This window comes from Acanthaster planci, linkage group LG02 (assembly GCF_054643075.1).
Source record: "Acanthaster planci isolate LZ-2023a linkage group LG02, COTS_SCS, whole genome shotgun sequence".
Lineage (NCBI taxonomy): Eukaryota > Metazoa > Echinodermata > Asteroidea > Valvatida > Acanthasteridae > Acanthaster > Acanthaster planci.
In genome coordinates, this window is record NC_141778.1 from 8,053,841 (window position 1) to 8,080,970 (window position 27,130).

General features: G+C 42.4%; 1 protein-coding gene across 4 annotated transcripts; it reads right to left on the reverse strand.

Annotated features, from left to right (window-relative positions):
* Nucleotides 1–307: 307 nt before the first annotated feature.
* On the reverse strand, nucleotides 308–27,130 carry LOC110979555 (exostosin-like 3). 4 transcript variants are annotated; one of them, XM_087133861.1, is made up of 8 exons: nucleotides 27,025–27,106; nucleotides 25,461–25,539; nucleotides 19,495–21,468; nucleotides 19,044–19,118; nucleotides 18,626–18,756; nucleotides 17,743–17,887; nucleotides 17,488–17,616; nucleotides 6,622–11,881 (listed from the first exon to the last, which is right to left on the reverse strand). In XM_087133861.1, exons 3-8 carry the CDS (start codon nucleotides 21,331–21,333, stop codon nucleotides 11,678–11,680), a joined length of 2,523 nt encoding a protein of 840 aa, XP_086989987.1. In that variant the 5' UTR covers nucleotides 21,334–21,468; nucleotides 25,461–25,539; nucleotides 27,025–27,106; the 3' UTR covers nucleotides 6,622–11,677. The 4 variants fall into 4 exon arrangements, with proteins under 4 accessions (XP_086989988.1, XP_086989987.1, XP_022091151.2 ...); XM_087133862.1 differs by lacking the exons at nucleotides 6,622–11,881; nucleotides 25,461–25,539 and adding an exon at nucleotides 308–930 and having other exon boundaries at nucleotides 27,025–27,130; XM_022235459.2 differs by lacking the exon at nucleotides 25,461–25,539 and having other exon boundaries at nucleotides 27,025–27,130.

Consider the following 27,130-nt stretch of genomic DNA (forward strand, 5'->3'; position numbering starts at 1 on the left):
ACAATTGCAAGACTATGGCCAACAATACCTGCCCTATGTGTGCAGCCTGCACACATGCTTTCTTGAAGAGCTGGCTCGGCTTAGCCAAGTATCTTGAACCGGCTAGGGTTTGGAAGAACATTTATTTGGAAGCAGCTGGTAAGCGACTGCAGCCACTCCCCCCCCCCCGGGGGGAGGTGTTATTCCCCGACAATGTTGCATGCCCTCAAAACACGCATCCCCCCCAAACACTGGTGATTACAAAGTATAAATGGTTATAAAGGGAATATATGTATTTGAAATAGCTTTGTGTACACATACACAGTAATAAGTATTTCAAAGACATTTTATTGAATGTGTGCACATGACCATAACTTGCAGTTACAAATAAAACAAACATTAAAAAGGAAAAGACTCCATACAGATTTCAATACTGATGCCACAGTATCAAATCATCACTCATATGTCTTGAGTTTTGCTCATTTTTCTGTGTACCCACTACACTGTATTTGTTTTTACCGTTACAATTAAGATATGTGCAGATATAATTTAACCAACACAAACGCCAAGTAAGTCTTTACTGCATAAATCTTGAGAGAGGTTTTACATAACGAGTCACTAATTTTCGTGACGCAGTCGAATTGTGTCGAGTTAGTAGGCAAAAAAGTATGAAAGTGCTTACCTTCAACATAGTTGGAATTATAGAAGAATGGATGAGAGACCCACCCTGTATATTCGTTCGTTGTATTGCAATCTGACCACCCTTTAAAGCTAATGGAATGTCCTCATTAGGTATTCAAAGTTTGTATAATGCTGCCCTGTTCAAAGTTGAAGAAAGGATTTCCATGTGTGCCCCTCGTTTCAGCACTGAGTTGTCTTTTTGAAGATTGATGAGCAATGTTGACTGGCGGCGGCGACCTGCGGCCCACTTTCCCGGGAGGGTCAAATTGCCTGCAGAAGTGCACACACGAAATGAAAGGGGAGGGTGACTGAGTCTCTCCTCCATTGTCTTATATAATTCCAATAATATTACAGGTAAGGACTTTACATAATAGGGGAATTGTATTTCGTCAGTTCCGGAGAGACTCACCCTGTACACTTCAAAGCTGGCCGTTAAGGCACCAACGCCAGGACTGATTGACCAAACTCTGCTGGCGATGAGCTTCTGGGTCCAGTCCACTAATTCAAGCCCCATTGAAAACAGTGTAAAATCAGCACCGTTCAGGGCCCAATAGCATGCACGCCAACATCCCTGAGATTTCTGAAACACAAATGAAATTCTTGTCTGGTCACTTATCTTTCAATTTCTTTTCAATTTTTTGTGGGTTAACCAATTACATTTTTAATTATTCCCACAAAACAAAATCACCCCCCAAAAAGTGATTTTTCCGAAGTCTGATTGCAGCCATTTTTCAAGTGGCAACCCTCAACTTTCTCGGGCACTTAGGACCATTTTTCAACCGTAGTTTTCAGCCCTTCTGCCCTCAAATGAAAGCTCAAAGACCCAGGGAGTTGATCCTGGCAACGATTTACACAATCTCACCATTTTGGGGGCCAAACAATCTCCTTTTGCAAAAGATGCTGTGGGGGGGCACTTTTAATGCTAATGAGCTGGTCAGAAATTCTCACTTGAATTAGTGGTCTGCACCCTTCTGCGGTAGAAGTTGGCAAAAGTAGTCACAGATGACCAGTCTGCCGTTTTTATGATGTCTTGAGTAGTCACCCCTGCATTTGTAGCTACTGCTGAGGTGGGTGCACTCCTGGTTGAATGGGCCTTGAAACATGAAGTATCAATGCCTGCCTCATTGAGAACAGATTTCAGCCATCTAGCCACCGTGTATGGGACTACTGGATGGTAAGGCTTAGAGTATGATAACAAGAGCTGAGTCATGCCAGCGTTTCCCATTCTGTCTAACATGAGAAGTCCTGTCAAGGTATTCCCTCAGAATGCGCACAGGGCAGAGGTTTCTGTTGTCTCCGAAACGGACAATCTTAATGTCGTGGAAGGATTTGTTGACTGAAACGACGTTTTATTTATTTATTTATTCTGATATCCAACAGCGGAGACCCGCCACTTACAGGTATCATGGAAAACAAAACAACAAACAACTAATAATAAAAACTGACTTACGAGAAAAAAAGGAACAAATCCAAATTACTTGTAAAATATTTGTATAAACATAAACTTGAGTAAATGCATACATTTAAGTTAAGTCAATTCAGTGTAAAACTGGCTGAACCTGTGGCAGTTTAGATGTACACAGTTGAGTTATGAGTGCGAAGAACTTCTCTAAATCTCTGTACGGAACGAATTCAATGTAAGCGCCCCAAACACATCGCACATTTCGTGGAGTCGGTTGTAGGCAGTTGAAATCCTTGAAACAAATTTAAGCCTTGCTTCGTTATCTCCACCCGGCTTTGCGGAACATGCATGATGTGTTTGGTAGCAGATCTGGTTCGGCATTCCGGAACATGGAGGGAAAATGGGTTAACGGTAGTTAAATTGTAATGGTTATGGATATGTTTCTAGAGGAATAAGCAATCATTGACTGTTCTTCTCTGGACAAGAGTTGGCAAATTAAACAAGTCACACAGTTCAGGAAAGATACAATACAACGATCATTGTGTAGGACCTATACATAAACATTAAATAACGCTGTTGCAGTCTTTTCAGTCGCTCAGATTGCGAGTGAGAAATAAAATTAAATACTACTGTGCAATAGTCCACTTGGGGTCTGATGAGGGAGCAGTACAGTGTACGAAGTACATGTTCACTTTTACAATGTCGGAAGTTTCGCCACACCAAGCTAATAATGCGATTCGCCTTCCTTACAATAAAATCAACATGAGATACAAAATTTAACCTGTTGTCTATAAAAATTCCAAGATCTCGCTGAATAGAAACATAACGATACATGACAGGTTTCCTTTTTAATGTGACGCTCATTACAGAACACTTCTGGAGGTTAAGATTTAATTTCCACGTTGAACACCGTGCACCTAATCTTGTTAAATCATCTTGTAAAGAGACACAATCATAATCATTAAAAACCTGACGAAAAATTTTCATATCATCTGCTAACAGTAGTGACCTGTTCGTAAGACTTGATGGTAGGTCATTAATAAACAGGGTGAATAACAATGGACCTGACACTGAGCCCTGAGGGACACCTGCAGGGACTGGATACCAGCTGGAACATTCACTTTCAACAACCACTCGATGTTTCCTATCAGTTAAATAGCTACGTAACAGGTTAAATAACTGAGGATGAACATGATAAGATGCCAGTTTGTGAAGTAAAAGATGGTGGTTGACCCGATCAAACGCTTTGGAGAAATCAGTGTAGACCACATCCAACTGGCCATCCCGATCAACAGCAGAATAAGCTTCCTGTAATAAGGTACATGTAGTAAGATTAGTGGTGCAATCCCTACCAGGTACGAATCCATGCTGCTGATCAGAGATAGCGGGCTGGACATGATCTACAGCTGAGCACATAAAATTCTTTCAAACACATTGCAAACAAGTGGTAATAAAGACACTGGTCGGTAATTAGCTACATTTTTCTTGGTACTAGACTTATGTAAGGGCACAACATTAGCAGCTTTCCAGCTACCTGGAAAAATTCCTTCATTGACTGATCTTTGAAAAAGGTAGAGGGTTTTACGAGCCAGAAAACATAACTTCCATTATAAGACCTAGACATATGATTTATACAATAGCTGTGAGTGACGAACAGCGACTAGCCTAATAAGTGCAATTAGCATGACCAATTTGTGAGATAGCTGTCGGATCGATAACCGACGATTGTCAGGTAAAGTCTTGAAATAATTCAACACAGTTACTACATTCCATGTGAAATTGTAGCGTGGATGCGGAGGACGCAAATTTAAGACCCTTTAAGAAACGCTTAACTAGATGATGTTGCCCAACTGGGGCTCTGTCTACAAAAACGTGCTGAGGAAATCGCCGATCTATACACATTGAAAGTTCTGTAATGCAACCGTAAATCTAATAAATGTTGAAGAAAGCATAAACATACCGCTACAGGGGCTCGAACATGATCAGTTTGTCTCTAGCTCCGAAGACACCAGCAGGCCCATCGATTCCAAGCTGAATCAAATTGTTTTTTGGACTGCTTTTTTGAACAACCACCTCCAAAAGTCTGAGATACCAGGTCTTTGTGCGCCAGACTGGGGCCAATGAGTAGAATCGTGGCCTTCTCCTCGCCTGGGTAGAAGAGCAAAGGGGGGGGGGAGGCGTAACCCTTTATCTTCTTCCAGTTCAGTAACAGAGCATCTATTCTCCAAGCCATGGGGTCGGGCTGCCATGATACGAAGGTCTCGAGTTAGGTATTCAGTCGAGTTGCAAACAGGTCAACTTCTGGGGAAAAACTTAGTTTGCTGAGAATTTTGTGAAATATTAGTGTGTTTAGTTCCCATCCTGCTTGGTCGTTGAAAACACGGGATAGATCGTCGTTTGTGATATTCATGGCGCCTGGTAAGTGGTCTGCCGTCAGAATGATATCCTTCTGGAGACACCACACCCAAATCTCGAGTGCCAGTTGAACAAGATGCATTGAGCGCGTTCCACCCTTGTGGTTCATTTAAGAGATGGCCGTGGAATTGTCCAACTGAAGTCGCACATGCAAATCTTGATGATCCCTTAACAGCGTTCTGAGCTCATGGAAGACCGCCAACAGCTCGTGATAATTGATGTGGTTGGTCTTTTCTTGAAGTGTCTAGAACCCCCGACTAGTTGATGGTCGAGGCAGGCTTCCCAACCTTTCAATGGTGCAACTGTCTGAATGGTCAGATCTGGAGTCTTCTGAACGATCGCCCAGCCGTTCCATGCTTCTAGGAATTGCGTCCATGCACGTAGTTCGTCTTTTGCCTCCTCTGACAGGGAGACTTCTGTCTCGTAGTTGTAGTGTTCCCGCAGGACGCTATCTTGTCTATCTGAAGTTGTTGGTAGAACAATGGGGCCGGAAACACTGCCTGTACGGTCGCTGACATCTTCCCGATCTTCCCAATGGCGAGATCGCGGACTTAAGCCAGACTTCTGAATCACCTCCTCAGAAATGGGGTTAACCCTGTCCTTTTTGTGAGGATTGCTTAGTATCTCTCTCGCAGCTGGAAGGGAAATTGCTGCACTCCCAGCACCAGAAGTTTCTGAGTTCTCCTCGATGTCGCTGACAAGTGAAACAGCGGAGTCGGTGCGAGCCATGCCAGTGCTGGTGGTTGATTATTGCACCGGTAGACCAGTTATGGTGGGTAAAGTTGTCTGGGTAGTACCTGACAATCGCATGGGTTGTACAGGCTTGGCGGTACCGGTCCCAGGTTTGTAGCCGTGGGCAACTGAGAAGTACCCCAGGGGCTCAAGTTCCAAGGCATGGCCAGGCTGATGCATAACCAGCCGGGTTCGCTGCAGGGCCCTATAGGAGTTTCCGGTGCTGCTAGGCGGTGCGGATGGTATAGGTTCCGATCCAGCTTGAGTAGCAACAGCGGCTTTTTGATGAGGTGGTGCTGGTTGGGATATGTCGCTAGATGAATTCGACTTCGGACCTGGAATGGAGCCTGCATTAGGTTTCGGGCATGACGACCCTCCACCTGAATTGCTATCAGCCCATAATGAAGCTGAGGCGTGGCGGTCAGTCATGGGCTTCGGGCATGACGACCCTTCACCCTGACCGCTAGGAACAAATATACAGGGTGAGTCTCTCCAGAATTGGCGAAATATAATCATCTGTTATATGAAATTTACCTCGGGGTTTCTGCATGTGGTCACATTCATCATTCTCTTTATGGTAACACGACATGATTATAAACTGGCACTGTAAGACATTATAGATTTTTTTCAAGAAGCTTGATTTTATTTCAGGGGACTCTAGTCTTATTAACTTTCACTTAAGTTGAGTCTTTTGATAAGGGACTCGAGTCGAGTCGCTAAAGCCCCCCCCCATCGGCTGAAAAGAGTCATGTTGGTCAAGATTGTTCATTTCGCTGGTACCGACGCGACCGTAACGCATGCATTTCCTTAATAGTTCGTGAAAGTTCAGTTCCGACCAAAGGGCTGAGCTCGGGCGGCTTGTTCTCGTATGTTCACGAACAGTTCGATTTTTTGTTCGTGAGTCGGCTGCTCGAACGCCAGACATATACTATCGGTTGTTGCTGGCAATTAGTGGCAAGCGACTTGCAACAGGCGGCGTCCATGTACGTTATCCGAGAGTTAATGTTTGGATAACTTGGTGAACATTCATTTCTGTGTAATGAAAAGTAATTTATGTTAATTTTGAAACACTTCCCATTGTCTCTGGCTTTGTAAGTCATCTCTCCACTTTTTGCAGCTGTTAAAAAATCAAAATCTCACGAGTTTTTCCGTGTGTTCCTGTAAAACCCTGACGAGGAGGTGGTGTGTGATACTGTTCCGAGAACAGTGTTCTGGAGTCGTGTTCCTGCCGTTCGACCGTGTGATCAAGAAACCCGTGTCAAAAAAAGACCGCTCGAAGGAGTCTCCGTTGCAGTAAAAATGGCGCCCTTTCTTGGTCCAGGTCGGGGCCCATCGCGCAGTTTATAATACGAACACCACATTACTCAAATTCCAGTATTTAGTGATAAAAACCACTAACACAGAAAGGAAAGTTGTCAGTAACTCTTCTGGTTTATTCCTAAACTTGAACAACAATTAACCATTTAACAAGGACGTGAAACTGAAAACTAGCATTCCACAAGTTTTTGTGCACGTGTCAATGCAACACTGAGGCTAGTCCTCCACTGAATACCACCACCGTGAGGATTGCTCATTAATTTCGAAATTCGAAGTTACATAAAACCTTAAAGGCACGAAAATACCTTTTAAATAGAAATAAACAAAACTGATCAGAAGGTTAATTGAAAGACAAAGGTACATTTTCAGGTATTGCCAAACAGATTGCCTAAGACAAACCCTTCAATGACAGTACCGGGAATGCCCATTTGAAAGAGAGGACCGCATCAACATCTCATTGATGGTCATATAGAGCGTAAAAGTAAATGGTCAGCAAGCTTCCGGAACCCTCGCAGGGTACGCCTATGGGGATTATACATGGGCTGTCCAATCACATCCCATAATTTTTGGAAGAATAGTTTCTAACTAAAACCACCCCAAGAAACACTCATGTCGGAATTTTCCCTTTGTCCTCCTAAAGTAATATTTAGGACAAGTCACCTGGGGACGGGTTAAAAACGAATTTCATTATTGCAACCTGTCGCAATTTCCTACTCTCCTTGTTCATGCACATTTATTTTCATTACCCGTGCTTAAGTGGAGATTAGATTGTACAACGTTGCAAAGATTTACCAGTCTATGGGTTTCAGATTCCGTTGAGTTGAGGTGACGCAGCTCTTGTCAACAAAGGTTAGATTATAGGCCTACATTAGAATCTTTCGTAAGAGCAAGTTATTGTTTTAAGTTTATTTCCTTATAAATTTCAAAATCCTCAACGATATTTTGGTCTATTTTTATTTTGGCTTTTACCGAAAGACTATCATAAACTATAATTCCGTAATTGTTCATCTGCGTGTGAGACCGCCGAATTGCACTGTTCTTCATGTATTTTGGATTTTCGGAAGTGATAGGTCAGTTTCTGGCACGCTATTTCTCTTTAGATCAGATCATTTTTCAGTTTCCATAAATTGATAATTTTACAAAAGGCCTTTTTAAGAGTAGAGCTTTAAAGAAGTAACTAAACGGAAAAATATTACAAATATTACATTTCTGTGCGTTATTTTTCCTATCCAAGGATTCCGGAAGCGCGCCATCACATATCAACTTTCAGGCTCTATTGAACTTCCCTATCATCCACCTGCAAAAGAACTTAAAACTGCATCAATTCAAATATCAACACCATATAAATCAAATATCAATATTTATAATCCCATCACCATTTTAATGTAAAATAAACACGATTTAAAAGAAATACACAGCAAATGACTTGGAAGTTGAAACCCAAATCGATAAATGTAAAAGTATAAACCTCTATAAACCTCAGCATTCATATTGCATTATAAAAATGTCATTATTCTATTAGGAGATTTCAATTGATTTGATTTGCAGCATTATTGAAGATGACTTGAAAATGACTTGGTTACATTTCCAAAACGGAAAAAAATGCCATTATTAGACAGAGCGTTTAGAAATTGCCCAGTTCTGTTTCAGAAAAATGAACGTTTTGCTCCCTTAGGTGCATGTGATCACTGAATCCTTATGTCGAGTTTCTAAACAGGCAAAGACTCAAATTTGTACTCGCCCATTTAGGGATTCTGCAGTTTTGCCTTTCAGCCGTTGGCTTACTGATTATGACCGGTATGATTCTACCTCGAATGTATCAACTGTGTATCGGGGCAAAAATGTCAGTGATGTGACAAATCAGTACTATTTTCCAGACATTTCACTTGTTTAACGTCAGACGGATTACACCAGCTATCAAAACATCTGGTGCAAGAACATCAAAACGCTTTTGACAATAGACAGTTACATCCCCCAATTGATTGATTGCGCCCGCTAAATCACATGACCGATAGTGGGCACCAATCCCATATAAACTATAGCAACGTGTGTTTTGACTGTTGTTTACAAACAGTACAGCCAATTACGTGCAAATGTAATTACGTGCTTTAGATAACACACTGTTTCCACGCTATTTGCCATCGGAGCCACCACCTGTAATATATATGTCATATTTGAGCCAGGTTGTGTGTTTTGTAAAATAAAATGTGTTTTCCTTTCTCAATTTTGTTTGCTGTCTAGAGGTTCGTTGAACTCCCCCCTTGTCTAGTTGTAAGTGGTGAATATTTATTTTATGCCCCGATGTCCTTCATTTGCATTGGAAATGATGTCTAGGGCGGCTCTAGAATGTGAACTTTGCATTAGAGACTCCAGAGGGTAAGTACGTACAATGCCAGTGGAATGTGAACAATTGGGTGTGGCCCGTTAATAGTGTGCACTGGAGTGTGCGGCAGTTGTGTGAGTTGATGTGTGTGTGTCTTACCGAATTACCCGGGGGTCAGTAATTTCGTTGTCTTAGTCGCCAGTGGTCAAATTCCGCTCTCAGCAAGCTCAATACATCTACTAGAGATTTTGCTCTTGGGGTTTGATATTTGCTTTTCTTGCTTGTTCGCTGAGTGTTCATCTTGGAGTATTTTAGACTCCATAAACCGTGTGACTTTGGACCGATGACCAATTACAAGCAACAACGGAGGCCACATATCTGTAAGAAGATTTTCCTTTCTTTTATCTTTGAAGTATATTTAAATGATTTAATTGAATGTTAGCATGTCATCTGATAGGTGCTGACAAAACTCAGTTGAATTGTTGAATTGTTGATGTTGCTCAGTAAAATGGCGTACTTTACTTATGTGTGACTTGCACAACCGATCCTGTATTTTCCTGTACTAAAATCTTAAATTTCCAGAGGGCCCTTGATAAGTGGCACTTAATGACAACCCGAGTTTTACTACCAACGTCTTGCCCAGCATGGTACCTGAAAGGGGAGATGTCATGACTACTGGCTATTGTGGCCGTGGCGACCTTGCTCCTGAGTGCGGCTACATCTACCTGTGTGCGTCAACAGATACGGTGTTTTCAGCACATCCATCCGGGACGCAAGAGCCATTGAACGATAGCGAAAGGATGGATTGAACATTATTTTGGTTAAGGCTTACTTAAATTGAATTTATTTTCTGTGAATTTGTGGTTTCACTAAATGGTTAGTCAGTCGCCTCGTGTCCAAGTTAATGTGGCTCATTTTGCCTATGCGGCTTATTTTGCCTGTGTGGCCCATTTTGCCTTGGTGGAATGTTATTAGGTTGTGCCCAGGTGTTTCTACTTTATTTTGACGGTCTTTATACATGTACGGGCTTTGGTGTGTTTATGTAATTCACTACTTTATCGATTTGAAGGTATCATAAATTTCATGTCATAGTGATACTGGAGCTCCATGCAGTGCACTGATCGATGTATTAGTGTTTTGGGGTGTTTCGTCATTGCAAGCCTGGTTCATTTTAATCTCAAACTCGAAAAACTGTACCTTTAGATTTTAACATTGATGAATTGTACATACGGAGGAGAAAAACCTGTGAACATTGGGATTGTAAATAAATGATTCGAATACTAGACACTTGTCAAGTTTGTTTTCTGACAGAGTTCTCAAAATATATATCGTTACCAAGTTCTAACAGAATTTAACTGTCTTAATTCACGAAAAACAGGTAGTCCTTGGGATTTGCCCGTCAGATTAATTAAGGAATTCTCTGTTGAAATTGCCAATCCATTGAAACTTCTTTTAAATATTTGTATTGAACAAGAAGTCTTTCCCGGACTGTGGAAAACTGCTACAATCATTCCCGTACCTAAAGACCACGAAATTTCTTCTTTTAACCAATTAACACCAATTGCACTCACTCTCATTTTGGCACGCATACATGTATTTGAATCATTCTTGTTCCAAGGTCCAATGCTTAGTGCTATAAGCGCTCGCCTATACGGTGTTTGGCCAAAGTATTGTAATAGGGACATTTTATTTTTTCATTCTACTCATTTTTTTCTATTTTTGATGGTGGTGTAGATATTGTCTTATATTATTTTTGTGATTTTGTTTTGGAACTTTTGTATTTTGAGGAATTTATGGAATCAACGTGATGACGTTTAATTAAATTCCAAATTGTCGTAATTTTAGTGTATTTTAAAAACCTCAAATTTTCTAGTGTAAAAGAAACATTTTTAGTCGTTTGCCTTGTTTGACATTTTAAAATGAATAAACCAACAATATATATCATGTTGTCAGATGCTAAAGAAGCCATGCATTTTATACATGAACAAACGGAAAATAAAGCATCAGTTTTCTTCAGAACATTTCCTTATTAAGTACCTGCCCATCAAATCACATTTAAATAAAATATGGTATTAACTTTGATAATATGCTAAAGTCCGTTTCAGCTGCACACTTGTTTGTTTTCATATTTGAAAAATCTGTACCTCGTTTTCATTTGACGTGACTGACGTCATATTTTGACTTATAGCTAGTCATGCATTATTGTCCTTTTTGTTTGCTTTCTGCAACTAATGCAGACAGACCAAAGGATTTTCGCAATATATGATTCCCATAGGTCCCTGCATGGTCTTATAGTCTATGATGCACTTAAGCACCCTGCACATAGGTCCCTGCATGGCCTTATAGTCTATGATGTATTGAAGCACCCTCTGTATACAGTTGGGAACGTTCATGGGTTTATTTGCAACTTTTTTATGTTGCAGGTTTTACGTACTGCCTTATATTTTCAGTGGAATTCGCCAATATTGTTGTTTGAGTTATTTACTATTTTGTTAACCCATTTTAATTTTTCATCCCGGTATTTGTACTTTGTTTCCCCGTCAAACTCATAAAAATATTATTTTAGTGCATTTTTGACACGCCTGCAACTGAGATCGCACAACCTTCTTGCACGAGAGCCGCTCGCAGTAAAGCATGTCTCTGTTTTTAACAGATGACACCCTTTTTTAAACGAGAGACGGCATCTTGGTTAAAGCACCAACATGCCATCTTTTGTTCCCACTGTGGGATGAGAACAATGTTAGCTACACGTATTCTAAGACACTGGTCACCCATCTAGTTATATATGTACATTGCAATAAAAAACACTTATCGATTAGCCGAGGGGTTTACACTTCCTTGTAGCAGGTAGGTTCTTTGTTTCCTTGTCCGTACATGATAGAGTTAGCTTGGTACTGCGTATAGAGTAGTGGTGTGTATCCGAGGATCTCGCCGAAGTACCGGACACACTGAGTGCGCTTGGTGTAGTGAGACTTGTGAGCAGAAATCGCACTCTTGCAATTTACACATGGAAAGTCTGAGTGGCCACCAACCTAGAAAGAATGTTAAAAAGGAACACACAATACATGTAATTTCGGTCAATAATGAAATCACTGATCTCTGTATACTGGCTGGATAGATTCCTCGCCTATCGCCGAACACACACACACACAAAGAATTAGGCCTCCATAACTCGATTTTAAAATTCCAATTCCCAAGACCAAAGATTATACATCCGTTTTTGTGGGATCTTTACCAGGATCAGGTAGCCACCTTGATCACGTGACAAATATCTGAGGATTTCCGAAACTGGTCGACTTTTCCATTTCATGGACTTTCAGGTACAGGCCTACTTTGGTTGTCAGTCATAAAAAAGCAAAGGCTCAGCGCAGGGTCAAGCAGGCACCTCATATGCTGAGACTGAGGTGCAGTGACTATGGGTGGACGCACAATTTCTACAGTGGGAAAAAGACCTCGTTGCAAAAGAAGTTGAAAGCTGTCACTGCATTGTAGGTGGGTGGTTCCCCACAGGAAGGGAACACGGGTATGCCCGCTTGAAGCCGGCGTGTACTCCATCAGGTTGATACCGATATTGAGCAGAGGTTGCCCGAAGAGACTTTTTGGTATGTCTCTGGTGAAACAGGGAGACAAGTGTCAGGTGCAAAGGAAGAGGCTGAGTGGAACTCCAAAGTTGGGAGGGAGGTGAACTTTATGGAGAGTACTCCTCTAAAGGACCCAGGCTCAGGGAACTCCATGCAGGGTGGACGCCAATCGCCTTGGAGCGTAAGTCACAGACGACCTGACGCTGTTCCTGTCAGGGCGATTCTGTGGCTTGGAATATGGTAAGTCGAGAACTAAACGAACGTTTACTTTTGTGATAGGGAAAAAGTCACCCTTAAACAGGTCCACAGTGAGCGGCTAAGTTTTGCAACTCGACCAGTCGAGCGACGGACAGCAGTTCAGTTGAAGGAGTGGACAGTTTGTCAGAGGATCTTTGGCCACTGAAACGAAAGGCACATGTCTATGAATAACTTGGGTCAGAAGGGAAGTTTGGAGCGACTCAATCGCAGGCCAAACATAACTCCTGACCGGTGTAGTGGGAGAGTGCTCTGGAAGGAGTACTTCCGCCATTTCGAAACATGTCGAGAAGTAAACCAGTGGAGCGAAGAGCAAGCTGTGAACTGGCTGCCCGCAAGCGTGCAAGAGGGACGCCCTGCGGTTGGTGGGAGACTCAGGCCAAAAGCACAGAGTCAGCTCGCGCTGGTCAAGTTGCTTGAGCACAGGTTTGGGTCAGCTCACGCGACAGAATCAAAACTATCTCGTTGATCTGAGGCACCGGCGCCAAAAGCCAAAGGAAAGCTAGTAAGAGTTAGGGCAAGCAATCCATTAGTTAACGGTGCAAGCATACCCCGAGACTCAGGAAGAGGCTCGAGAGAAGTTGGCAAAGAACCACTTCATCAATGCCTTTGTGAGCCACTAAGTACGAGGGGGCATCAATATGGCCTGTCCAAAAGCTTTGGACGAAGCAGTCCAGGCTGCCCAGAGACTGAGAACTTTGAAAAGGTCAAACAGCACGGATTGCTGGATTGGAAGCCCACCAAGTTGGCCACGACTTTGAAATCTCAAAAAGAAAGAGGTTGGAGATGATGAAGTCATTGTCAGGTCATATCAAAGGCCAGGGCGCGTCTTCTCTGAATAGACCAATTCGCTGACGAATACTGTGGTGTCCCCGTCACTCAAGCACGCATTCCTAAACTTAAAGTGTTCAAGTGTGGTGAGAAAGGGCATTTCACCTGGAAGTGCAAGAAAGCTCTGAAGCAGGGAAACGGCGGTCAGCCCCCCCCCGTAGGACCTGCGGGGCGGCTGAGAGGCCAAAATAGTCCAAAAGACCACTTATTGATTGTGACGGTGGAGTAGAAAAGAGATCCAAGAAAGTCGATGAGCAGCGAATAATTTCTCTGCCTATTTCAAGCCGCGGTCCGCGTTAAGGGTTGTTTGTTGATGGGTTCGTAAGATCAGTTAGTGTCGATTTTTAATTGACACGGGGTCAACTGACAGAGTAAGTAGTGAGGTGTACTATCAAATCCCAAGAGAGAAAAGAGTTGTCTTGGAGACAGGAGATGTCCAAGTGAAAACAGATGAACGGAAGCAAATTACCTGTGCTGGGTATAGCTTTGGAAGAGGAGCAGGGCGAACCACTTACCCTGTGAAGGCAGTCTTCGCTGAAATGAAGTACTCAGTATCCTGGACATGGGTTTTCTCGAGCCAACAGGTAGAAACATAGACTTCCAACTTTGGGAGCGGAGACTCAATGGTGAGAGAATTAAGTGCACAAATGTTGCAGGCGAACCATTTGTTGGACATTGTGGTTTCCCAAACAACAGTAATTCCAGCAAGTCACAAAGCTGTGGTCTCAGGCAAAATTGCTTGGAAGGGCACAGACGTGCTCGTGCCAGCCCTGGTAAAACCTGTGGAAGGTGATGGTGACTTAGCCAAGAAAGGCTTCATGATGGCCAGATCTCTGGTTAAGAGTGAAGCCAATGTTGTTCTGTTGCAGGACTTAAGTTCCGGCAGGGAGAAAAGGGTTGCTCGTGAGGGGACAACGCGGGGGTGAATTCCCAGGCTGAGGCCATTTCAATTCGGGAGGAGTTGGACATGTTGGCAAATACATGTACGGAAGAAGAGCTGCCCCAGCGTTTGCAAATTTATATGAGAGGGGTACAGCCAATGTAGAGGCCAACTACCGTAGTGAAGTCCAAAAATGTCTGATAAACTCCCAAGACGTGTTGTCCAAGGTGACCATGAAATCGGTCTCACAGACGTGGTCAAGCGACACTAGTGATGCTAAGCTGATAAAACAGCGGGTGAGGCAAAAGTCAACATTTGTTGTGAGAAATGGATTGTACTGGTGGAAATATATGCCTTTCGAACTGTGCAATGCCATGGCAACTTTTGAGCGGCTCATGAAAAATATCAGGGCTGGCTTACAGTTGGAGATCCTACTGATCTATTTGGACGACATCAATGTGTTTGGTCAGACGGCGATAGAGACCTAAGCCCGTCTCCAGGTGGGGTTTGATCGGCTTAAACACGCCGGGCTCAAATTGACGCCCAGCAAGTGCCATTTGTGTCAAAGGTCAAGGCATACCTGGGGCACATTGTGTCTTCAGAAGGCGTGGCCACAGACCAACAAAAGGTTGGAGCAAATTGGCCAATTTCTAGGTGTATACGAAAAGTGAGAAGCTTTTGGGGTCTCGCCTCGTGCTACGGGAGGTTCATACGGGTATTTGCAGAGATTGCAAAGGAATTTGTGAGGACTGATAGTTATCAGTCCACGAGTGGAAGAGTAGGCTCCGACTCCGAGCCGCTCCAGTTCTGTCATATCCAGTTCCTGAAGGTGACTTCAGTTTGGACACCGATGCAAGTGCTAACGGCATCGGGGCGGTTTTGCCCCAGGTCCAAGATGGTGATGAAACAGTGCTTGCTAAAGCAAACTGGAAGCAAACCTCAGCAAAACTACTATGTCACTCATAAAGAGTTGTTGGCTGTGGTGGTACATTTGAAATATTTCAAACAATGCCTATACGGCTGGAAGGTCAGAACTGACCATGCTTCATTGCGGCAGGTACTTAATTTTAAGAGCCCCGAGGGTCGAGGGCAAGCTAGATGGTTGGAGGTTTTGTCTCAGTACGACTTGGTTGTAAAGCACAGAAGTGGCAAGAAGCATGGAAATACTGATGGATTGTCGAGACGGCCATGCAAACAGACTAATAGTGCAGCCGTGATGAAGAGGTCAATGAAGTTCAGACAACTGGTGTGGTATCCGAGGGTCAACCTAAGGATAGAGAGTTCTTATTTAGGGGCGTGGCTGCCTAAGCAACCCTTTCACAAAGTGCTCAATGGGAAGACTATTTGTAGGATGACACTATGAGTTGGCTCACAAGGTTAAAGGAATAAGGCTAGAGTCACCCGAGGCGAAGACAATTTCCCACTTATCAGCAACCTGCAATACCTATTCGTCGAAGTGGAACCAGTTGGTGGTCCGTGACGGAGTGTCGCACAGGATATAGGTGGCCGGACTCCGATGATGGAAAGTCCATGCTGTGGCTATTAGTGTTGCAACTAAAGTTCCGCAGTGAAATCATGGCTGAGCTGTGCGCGTGCAGACATAGCCTGTTGCTAAACTGTTGCAAATCTTGCGCACGCGCAAGATTAACGAACGCCATGAATATAATTATGTGGACTAAAGGCTAACACGGATTTGTATCACGATCAGCCAAGAGATCTGTCGTTGGTTTAAGAACACCAAAAGCCCGCACAGTGGATGGCGCGAACCACTGGTTAGGATGACAGACCGAGATCCTGACCCGTGTTGTATCGTAGCCTGTTGCCACTCCACGTGATCATATTGTGTAAAGCAAATACGCTAGGCTCCACTCCTTCTGCAACGATTCCTACTCCTTTATTTCGGAATAACTCCCTAATTAGATGGACTAGCTAAGAGTAATATGTTAGGTTTATGCATCTTAAAGATTTATACCTAATACTAGTAAGGAACGTGCGTTTAAGACCGGCCAAAGAAAGTGGACGCGACTGATGCCTGAGCCGCAGGTGAGGCCGTTATCAGCGTCCAGTATCCTAAGCCAGTCTGAAACATTATTCCCATTCATAAATACCCTTTTCAGTCAGATAGTCAAAAGAAGTCAATATATGAAGGATTTCCAATGATTTTGTTGTGGAATTTTACTTTCATTTCCCTAAACACCCCGTCAATTTTATTTTATAGTCGTTCAAAAGAATCTCCTGCAAATCCGAGCGCGGCGAGCCGCTTGCATACAGACTCTTGACCAATCAGAACAGATTTCAAAGTCTCCTATCCAGGCGCCAGTGCGTGATTTAAGCAGCGGGCATTAGGCCTATTTCTCAGCGGGCATTATCACATGGTAATACACGTACGGTCAAGTTGCACGTTGTTGAGTAGGGAGTCTGAAGTATTTATGAATGTGTATTTTCTACACGTCACGTATTAAACTCATCGCTTCACTGCATTTGGGGCTTAGCAAATCCAGCTTACATATATCGTCATGTATGCCTGTTACGCGTTTCTACCCGTTAAATAACCAACCCACACACCAAAACAAAATTTGATCCCGCGTGTTTCCGAAATCGGCCCAGTTCGCTGTAGAAAGGAAAATGCCTCTTATTCCTTTTGTCTAGATTTTCAGCCGATGAATTAATTATATATTGGTTTTTGGGTAGCCAATCTATTTCCCAAACCGAAAAATATTTGAAACCCTTTGGGTTAAGATCAGCCAGCCGGTTTATCATCAGTTTAAGATTGGCCACGTTATGGTCTCTGCGACCAAATGGAAAGGCTAAACGGTCTTTGGTATATTTTAAAACATATGACACGGCAGGGAAACCAGCCTAGATGTTTAGGGCTCCATGTGCTTTGGTACACCAGTGGGTGCATAACGCGTTACATAAAGAAACCTCCTATTTTTTGCACCAAATCTTTCAAACAAACTTCAAGCATTACCACCACTACCAGTATTTCTACTACATTTTAATTTAAATGTGAAGGTGCTGGATTCAAATTTTGGAGGCTGCCGCTTTTAAAGTGATTTTCTGCTGAGGACTAGGATAATTATTCACTTACCTTAATGGGAGGTTTTCTTGACACAAAAGAAACCAAGAAATTCAGAGCGATGTCGTCACAGTTCATGGTTTTGTCTACATGGTCTCTGATGGCTTGTGGCATTACGTAAGAGTAAACATAGTTGTAGTACTGTAGAAGGAAACAAGCCAAATACACGTATTGCCAATTAACTTAAATATTTTTACAATTTCTGTATCCAAGCTTGAAATCAACCTTGTGCACTCTTAAGAACGACTTTGATCAAGATTAACTAACCTTGTGTAAAAAGGCTGCCTGGGGAAGCACCATTGACACCTCACACGACTTTTCTGCGTCATATCTAAAGTTCTCGTTGTTCACATCCATTGCGTGGTTACGGCCAGGAAAACCCACAATCTGGTCCCGGTTCTCGCGCCATACTCTTAAAAAGAAGAAAACCCATTTTAATACGTTTGTAAAAGTGGCTGCATGGGAAAATCTGCAATGGAACGATCCAGTAAGCCCCGCCCACTGAGCACGTGGGCACTTGTTCACATGTTCTTCTACAGTATCACACTCGGGACGTATTCGAAACCCCGTTCTCGTGTTCATTGTCCGCGAACAACATTCTCATCCCCACTGACTGCGGAGTGGATGGAGAACGTCAAGAACAAAGATGGCGGACACAGAAACATTCCGCAACTTCACGTTAATTTTGTTGCATAAAATAGAAAACACCCATAATAAGGAAACAGTAACCGAAGGCTTACATACGTGACTGCAGGAGAGAATTTACCTTGACCGTTTTATATGGATATTTTCGAATTTCATGCATTGTAAGATCGTAAATACCATAACATCTTTCAGTTAGTGTTGCAATGGCGACTGCTACCTTGTATCTTAGCTTAGCTGCACTCCATTTGCACTTCGGCGTTCGTAATCAAGAACCCGAGAACACTGTTAGTGAGTCTCAGGAAAATGGCGTTTCGAATACGCCCCGTCGAGGTTTCAGCTGTGCGCATCTAAAATACACGTGGACACGCATGTTAAACTTTGTACACATTGGACCCAAATCATGGCTGTGATTGGTCAGAAAAAAAAACTGGGGCGGGGCTCAATGGATCGGTTTATTACTAGCTAATTTTCCAGCAGATGCCCTATCGACATGATCAACACACACCTGAAGGCTAAATCAATCTCGTCATGCGTCAGTCTGTGGACATCGTCGTCCAGGAAAAGAATGGCGTCCGTTTCGATCTCGTCAAACGGAAGAAACCGATTGTTCATGCTATTCTTCGCCTGTAGGATAATCTGTGTAAAGAAAAACACATAAGGCCTATACTGATTAACTACAACATATCTTTCTCAGTGAATAAAGACCACAATCCATGCATGATGGTCTTTTGTTGCTTTTTGCTAAGGCTCAAGGGCATACCAGAATCTGGTCTAGATAACCTTTGCGCCTAATTTCTGTATTTTTCAGAAGCTCTATGGCAATATTTGGAAACACGTCGTCTTAAAAAGGGGAGGGGGTAATAAAACGTTCACATATGAATGTGTACGAATCAGCCTTCGCAAAACTCCACGAGCTACTATACCTGCATAGGTACCCGTTGTTTCGGCCACTTTGCATATGAAGACGGAGGCTTTGGGTGATTCCACACTATCAAAACCTGCAGCAACAGTCAAGGAAGGATGTTGGTGAAAAATTAAAGAGGAAAATACAGAGTTCAAATATCTCTTAAACTTTACATTTGATTCCAGAGAACATAAAAACATCTCTGTCAGTAGATAGTCTGATAAATATTATACTACACGGATATTATTCATAAAACACAGGCTAAAATGTAGTAGGCTCATGCACTATCAATCTGAAGCTGCCTCTTAACGGGAAACTTCACAAATCCTCAAGTTTTACTGGACATTCAAGAAAATCATGGTGTTGATTTACGTTTCAAGCGATTGTTGAGAAAATGGTTATCACTGGACTCTACTTTTTCCATCCTGAGAAATCTAGAGAAAATGGAAAACTTTGTGGACCTATCCTACCTTGTTCATGTAGGGCAGCCCCTGAAGCCGGCTAAGGAGTGTGATCAGCTGAGGTTCTCTGTCGTAAGTCATAATGATGACGGTGAACTGCTCAATCGGCGAATTGCCCCCAAGTGACTTTCGGAACGCCTCCCCAGTTTTCCTGGTGCCTTTACTAATTGGCTCAAAGGTTTTCCCTGCCTGTTCGAAGTAGACATCAGAGGGAAGAACAGGTTCTAAGGGCGTGCTGGGATAAAGATGGTAAGGCCCAGGGAATGAGTTCCAGGAAGGCTCCCGCGCCCAGCTCAGGTACGAAGAGTTCCGTAGGTATTTTGTAGACGATGAAGAGCGTTTCTGGGTTGGCCCAACATCTATTCGAGTTAAACCTTGGCTTGGCGTTGCCGGAATAGGTCTTGGAGGAAGCGACAATCTGGTGCGAAGTGTCGCTAGGATACCGTTCATGACCGCTTCAGTGGAGCTCAGGTACGTCGTCCATAGGAACCACCCCTGGCGGCGCAAGGCCAGTATGTCGCTCTCGTGGATAGACGAGAGATAATGGATCATTTCCTTCGCTCGAGCCTTAGGCAAGATTATCACTGCCTTCTCCCATGCGATGAAGTCGGCAAACGGGAGTCGAACCTGTTCCCCTAAGACGACGGGCACAACATTTTGCCTCAAGGCTTCGTGTAGTCTCGCCTGCAGCATTGTCGAGGACAAGATCCTGTCAGTGGGGGCTATAATCAACGCAAACGTCGACTGTCTCAGAATTTCAGCTCTCTTCTCATTATTGTCGCACATCCACCATTCCGAAGGATACACAAAGTCACGGTCAGCAAGGATTTGTGGGCAACTGAGATCAATATAAACTTGATTTCTGTACACTGTCTTCAAACTCTGGATAGCATCATGGATGCTGTCTCTAAAAGGAGAAGTCCTGTGTGGTAACTGAACACCCTGGAATGAGAGTAGGTATTTTCTCTTGGCCGGTGTCAGCCGAGGTGTTCCATGCCAGTCAAAGGTGGCATCTGTCCCCAGAAGCATCGGGGTGACAATATCAAAGCCCGGCCGAAACTGTGACACTTCAAAATTGGACTGTGCAACGATTGCATGGCTACTGCTGACAGTTTGGAGAACATTGTGGGAAGACACGTTCCTTGCTAAGTTTAAGAGGACGTGATTTTGTCCTGTCCCTTTCCAAGATGGCAGCTTTGAGAAACTCGCCCCTACAGATTTTGTAGGGCTCAATCCATTTCCACTGGATCCTTCGACCAGAACTAAAAATACGCAGGCAGTATTTTGATCGGAAGTATAGTACGAATTAACTGTCATGACCTTTTCAATACCATTTGACAACTTTCCAAGACCTTGATAAAGGTATACTGAAAAGTCAGAATTTAAAGGACATCGTGAGTAATCAAAACAGTTGCTCAGTCGACATTCGTTGGTAGGATGGCCACCATGGGTACCATTTTCAAACCTTTGCCTCACTTCGTTTTGGCAGGTATTTCCTTGGATCCAGGGCTGCAATTTAGAGAATGAGTCAACCTCTTGTACGGCACTCCTAATCCCCTCACTTTCCGTAAGAAGCTTGCTAATGTAGCGGGCGCACTGGTGGAGTTTCATCTGCAGGTCAGCCTCGTCCCTTCTGCTAGTTGGACTAGTACTGTCCAATGCCGAACTGCACACAGTAAAATCCTGTACGTCGGCACCATCTCTAATTGACTGGGCTAACCTTGTTCTGTTCACTATCCAACCTCCGTTATGCCACACAAGCAGGTAAAAAACAACAACCACAACTAAAACAAAGGAGTACAGCTTCCGGCTGGCAAAGCCTTTGCGGAGAACACCCATCGTCTGCATGCCCGTACTGTTGAACAAACAAGTGTTAAGCGTACATAGCCTGTTTCATGCAGCCAGTGCTTGTCACATGCAACCAAATCCACGTAGCATCGATCAGTCATTAGAATTAACACATCAGTCGGTCACGAGATAGGCCTGAGGGAGAAACAAGTTAGGTGAAGGATATCCTTTATTCTGACACCTTTACTCACGTTGTGTTGCAAAAAATTGTTAACGTAAGTTAAAATTAATTTTCCTGGTAAAGTATATTTCTTGGTGAAAAAACCCATTGCTACGTTATCTTTCTTTACACACTCAACTTTTTTTTTTAATTTAGTTTTTGCAAATGTTATTAAGGACACGTGCTATTAACATTGAAACTGGTCCTGAAGCTCACAACGGATGAATAAGAACACTTGAACGCACATTTTTTCATTCTGTGCACTTTGCAATCATCTGTTACGCTGCGAAAGTGATTACTATGGTGCTCCATATGTGCCGTCGGTGTGTCGCATTTTCGTTTGAGCGTCGCATTTTTGGATCGTCGTCGCAATTTTTTGCGTCGCATTTTGGATTGGCGTCGCATTTCTTAATCGGCGTTGCACTTTGGTTCAGGTTTTGACATTATGGTATACTAGATTGCACCTCACCTAGATTGCAAGTGTAAGATTATTTTCATTTAAATTATCCTGGCTATATAATTTGAGGCTTGCGACCGGAAAAAAATTGAGGATAACTTTGGTGTTGTTCTCAAGTGGTCTTACATAAAGCTTCCCTGTGGAAAAACTCATTCAAATACCACTAATGGTGCTCATTATATTGAGTGTGATTTTTGGTGTAATATAAATGTTTTGGGGTAGGATGTTTCCTTTGATTTAAATTTATTTGGGGAATCACTTGATACCAGATTACCTCACTAATTGGGGACTGTTTTCCATATCAGTCTAGGAAGAGGAGTTGTCATGACAAATAGCAACCTAATGGTCATTTATTTTTCTTCATTGATTTTTTATACTGCGATAAATGTTTTAATTTTGGGGGTTTTGCTTTAACAATAAGATTCAGACTGAGCTGGAAGATGTGACAATAGAATGGAACCAGCACCGGACAAGAGCATCCCCAAATGTGGTCGCATTACCTGGAAAATCTGTTTCTTGCCAACACCTTACGGTATAACTTTGCCCTATTTCTCCCTGAAGAATAAAGCAGCACATTGCGGTTAGCGCAATACGAACCGCGGTCTCCCATAACTTAAAAATGTTGTCCACCTATTTCATACAATTTTCTTTTTGAATAAGAATAACAAGCTCTTGTAAAGCGCCATCTATCTAGCAAACTATTTCAAGGCGCTGTATTATCATTACCCTTGCACATTGGGCTCACACATCACCTGAGCATTCCTAAAAACCATCTCAGCTCCCTGGGGAGTATACCAGCCCGGTGATGCCATTTCGGCGCAAGCGGCTAAACAATCGTGTCTGCCCTGAAAGTACCCTTTTACTCCTGGGTGGAGAGGGGCACATGGGAGTAAAGCAACTTGCCAAGATCACAACATGTTGCAACCAGCTGGATTCGAACCCCTGACTCTATGATCAGAAGCTACAGACCCTAACCACTAGCCCACATGCCACATGCCTCCTCTCTACGTACCACTGAAAATGCATATTCCACTGACTGAAAACTGATGTATTTTTAACATTATCTTTCATTCACAGATACGCAGGAATATCACAATCCAGTAAAATGCACTTGGGGATATTCTTGCAATGAAAGATGAGTTCACATTGCCACCGACAGCTAAATGATGTTCTTCAACGGATATGGAAGATGTTCTGCAAGGTCTTATGACGAGTCACTACCACGTCATCCCTTGCACAGTAACCGAGGGCATCCAGTTATTTCAGTGGATATGTGTCTTTGAATAAAGTTTTCACTGACATCCCATCACATTGAGATGGAAAAGAGAGATCAAAATTGGCAACTCTACAGGAAATTCAAAGCATAGTGTTAATACCACCTTATAATAGTTATAAGACTGTTTCTATAAAACATGTTACTCCTATCCTGATAGGAAAGTCCGACGCAAAATTGAATTACACAACCTCAAGCTGGGTTTTAATTTTCTCCAACAACTTCATGTATAAGGCAGCCAACGTTAATTCAATAAGAACAAAGATTATCATTTTACTGATGAAATCATTACTGAGAGATGCGACACCGATCCAAAAATGCAACTCGAAAAAAGACGAAGAATGCGACGCCAATTAAAAAATGAGACGCCCGGATCAAAAAATTCGACACCTGATGGCACATACGGAACACCATAGATTGCGAATGTCAAAATGTGCTCTATTATTAGATACGGAAAAATAAAATTCTTTCCACTTGATGTTTGCACGTATAAATGTTAATACATTGTATTCCAAAGGGCTATTATTCATCATGGTTATTGGGAGTTGCAGGTATTACTGGGTATCGATACCAGCTAACTTATTCCTTCAAAAACAATTGCCTCAGGTCTGAGATAAACATATAAAATAAAAGGGCCAATTCCACAAAACTTGAACCTTAAGAGGCCAAGGGTGGAACTTTATTTTTCCTACCACTGCATTTTCTTTTATTCCAAACTATTCTGCGAATTTTAGAGTAAGATTTGCCACATGATTTGACACTAAAGTTTTTTCTAAAGACAGCTGAATGCACCATTCTCATGATTTGCGACAAACGTGTAATGTGTCAAGAAATCTTGTAATTTTTCATTAACCGTACAGGAAAAGCGTTGCCTCATAAACATTCACAGTCACATATTAATGACCGTTTAAGTAAATACATTTAAACTGCAGTTTTACCCCATGAAGTGATTATTACTAATGAAAAGTCCATGTACACTTTCTGTAAGTATGGGCCTGTCATCTTAACCTTCTGCCAGTCATATTTGGCCCAGGTCAATACGTTCCCTTCATATAGATTTTTATTTATTTGACAACTAGACCGAAGACGCGTGTAGTGACTGGATCTCGTCTTCGAACCCCCCTTTTGAAAGTGGAATTTTCCAGAGGAGTCTACAATTGCACACCTTCCAGTTAAATGGACTATCCCAGGGTTGCTCCTGGTGCCGGACACGTTCATGCACAAAGAACCCTCGAACACTTACAATAGCTATTGTTAATTTTGGTCGAAAAGGTCACGGTGGGAAGAGAGTCTTTGCTTGCTTTTTATTAGCAAATTCAAAATACATAACAGTTTGTGTAGGTGATGAGCATAGCAAAGCCACAGAAAAGACTTGGAATTTTAGGAAAGTGCAGTCGCCTGTTCAGTTGGCCGTACATGTACATGTAAACATACCCACATTGAGGCTACGCAAAATGAAATGGCCTCAATTTCTCCGCTTTGACCAAATGAATACGTGCTGTCTACCAGAAGCAGAAGTGTTCGTATGCAACTGTTGCCAGAGTTCGAACTTTCCTGATGTATATATCACCCGATTAAAAATAATTTAAAAAGTAAAAAAGTCCTAATAAATCTATAAAGGCCCTTAGGAATGCTTACACTTTCAACCGTGTTTCTAATGGATGCATGTATAGGAACTAGACAGGCCCGTTGAAGTAAGTTTTCAAAAATCCCTACAAACACTGTACAAGGACGCAACCACGTACTGTAGTAACGCAAAAATAGTGTCAGTGTGTCTCCACTGCAAACCGTGACTATCGCCGTGCATTACCAGCCTTCGACTTTTTTTTCAATTCACAGCAGAAACACCTGGGTCTAAACCGCAAGTTAAGTTCGTCTTAGGTATTATGTACCTTCGAATATTTATAAAGATGATATTATACAGATAAGATTCAAAACCAGCGAGGAACAACAATTTCTGTTCTGAAAATACTTTAATGGTTGTTTAAAAGCGATTTTTTATTGACGGTGCGTACTCCGTGAACGTTTACTCTGTAGGCTTACAACACATTTTGTTGGCAGGAGTTTTCTTACAATGTTTTCTTGGTTTTATCATTGGTGTAATCACATTTGCAAAAAAAATAATTGCCAACATTTGATTTAAATTATTTAGTTGTGCTTGAAAAACTGAGTGAAGAGACTTGAAACTTGACACTTGATTACGAACCGAAAGAAGTCGTTAAAAAGTCAAGATTTACCTTGAAAAGTGATTTTTCATCTCGCCTGATGTTTATAATCCGCTCTTTTCGTAGTGTCGTATCTTTTAGGAACTGGAAGCTGAAACAGATAGCTGGAGGTGACTGTCTCTTGTCAGAGAAACACACTGATACTGAGCAATGTTTAGTGACATCGTGGAAACCTAACGCCTTTAATCTCGTTTTCAGTTCAGATGCATGAATTTACTTAAAATAATATCAAGAAAGGCCTTTCAACACAACGTTTTACGTAATCAACGTAATTCATATAGGATAGGATAGGAAAGGATACGATGGGATGGGGTGGAATGGGATGGGGTATGATGGGATGGGGTGAGTTTGGATGGGATGGGTAGGATGGGGTGGGTTTAGATGGGGTGGGATGGGATTGGATTGATGGGGTGGGTTTGATGGGATGGGGCGGGTTTGGATGGGATGAGATAGGATGGGTTTGGATGGGATGGGGTGGGATGGATTTGGATGGGATGGGGTGGGTTTCGATGGGATGGGGTGGGATGGGTGGGATGGAACGGGGTTGGGTTTGGATTATTCCAGTATCCAAGTGGACGGATCTTCCTTCCGTCACTGTGTTGTAGTCGAGTCCACTATACGTACAAGAACTACTTTGAGTTTTAGTCTGAGTCCGATGCTGACTCGGAGTTCTAGTCCGAAAATCGGGGTCCAAGTCCAAAAATCGGAGTCCGAGTCCATGTCCGAAAATTTGAGTCGAAGTCCGAGCACTTCGAGTTCTCATACATTAAAACCATACAGTAATGCATTGAGATCTGTTCGGCATTTACTGCAAAATTGGTTCTAAATATGTTAGTTAACCCTTTGTGAATATGAAAAACTAGGACTAGCATTCTTAATACGTATCAGAAAAATATATATTAAATATTCAGAACATTTACAAAAAATAATAAATAAATAAAAAAGCACCACCAGCTACAGTCAATAAGGCATCAAAATTCATAAACAACTACATACGTCTAGGCAAATCAACTTAAAAAGTAAGAAAATGCCTTTACAACAGGCTACGATATTGTTACATATTCATGATTTTCCCCCATGTAAACCGGAAGTCTGTTCCACCGAGTATGTGCATACAAATAGATGTACTAGGCCTACATGGGCTAATACCGTGCCCTTTGACTTAAGCTTAATATTCTGAAAATTGAACCCATGAACTAATATCAACCCTTTTTGAGTTATGCTACGTTTATTGAAAAAGAGTTAAATAAGGGGGTCAGAGCAAAATACGTTTACGTTGCCCAAGAATATATCAGGCTCTCGAAGCTTTTCTGGGTCCTATACAGGCAGTTTTTGTTGCTATTGGAAAAAAATCGAAATGAAGGTTTTAATATCTGTCACTGAGGTTATTTAAGAATGATACCATTCCATAAATGATATGAAGAAAGCTATCCACAGAAAGAGACCATGACATGTTTGGCCAAAATACTGATTAGCATGGCGGTTTTTAGATGATTCGTCCCCACAAAAATATTCATTATTCTCTCATGTGCATGAGCAGTTATACACGACCAGCCAGCGCACTTGCTCACCGTACCGTTGAATACACTTCAGCTCCGCAAGTCTGCACCCACACCTCAACTCACAATCGACATGTTGACTCATCGACGTCTGGATTGCAACTGACATGGCGATATGATGGC

What these genes read in the sequence shown, in the direction of transcription:
- LOC110979555 (XM_022235459.2), bottom strand. Translation starts at nt 21,333, where the DNA reads ATGCAGACGATGGGTGTTCTCCGCAAAGGCTTTGCCAGCCGGAAGCTG. An exon ending in AGGCAGCCTTTTTACACAAG is followed by an intron (nt 17,617 to 17,742) that starts GTTAGTTAATCT and finishes TTCCTTCTACAG; the next exon opens with TACTACAACTATGTTTACTC. An exon ending in CAAGAAAACCTCCCATTAAG is followed by an intron (nt 11,882 to 17,487) that starts GTAAGTGAATAA and finishes CATTCTTTCTAG; the next exon opens with GTTGGTGGCCACTCAGACTT.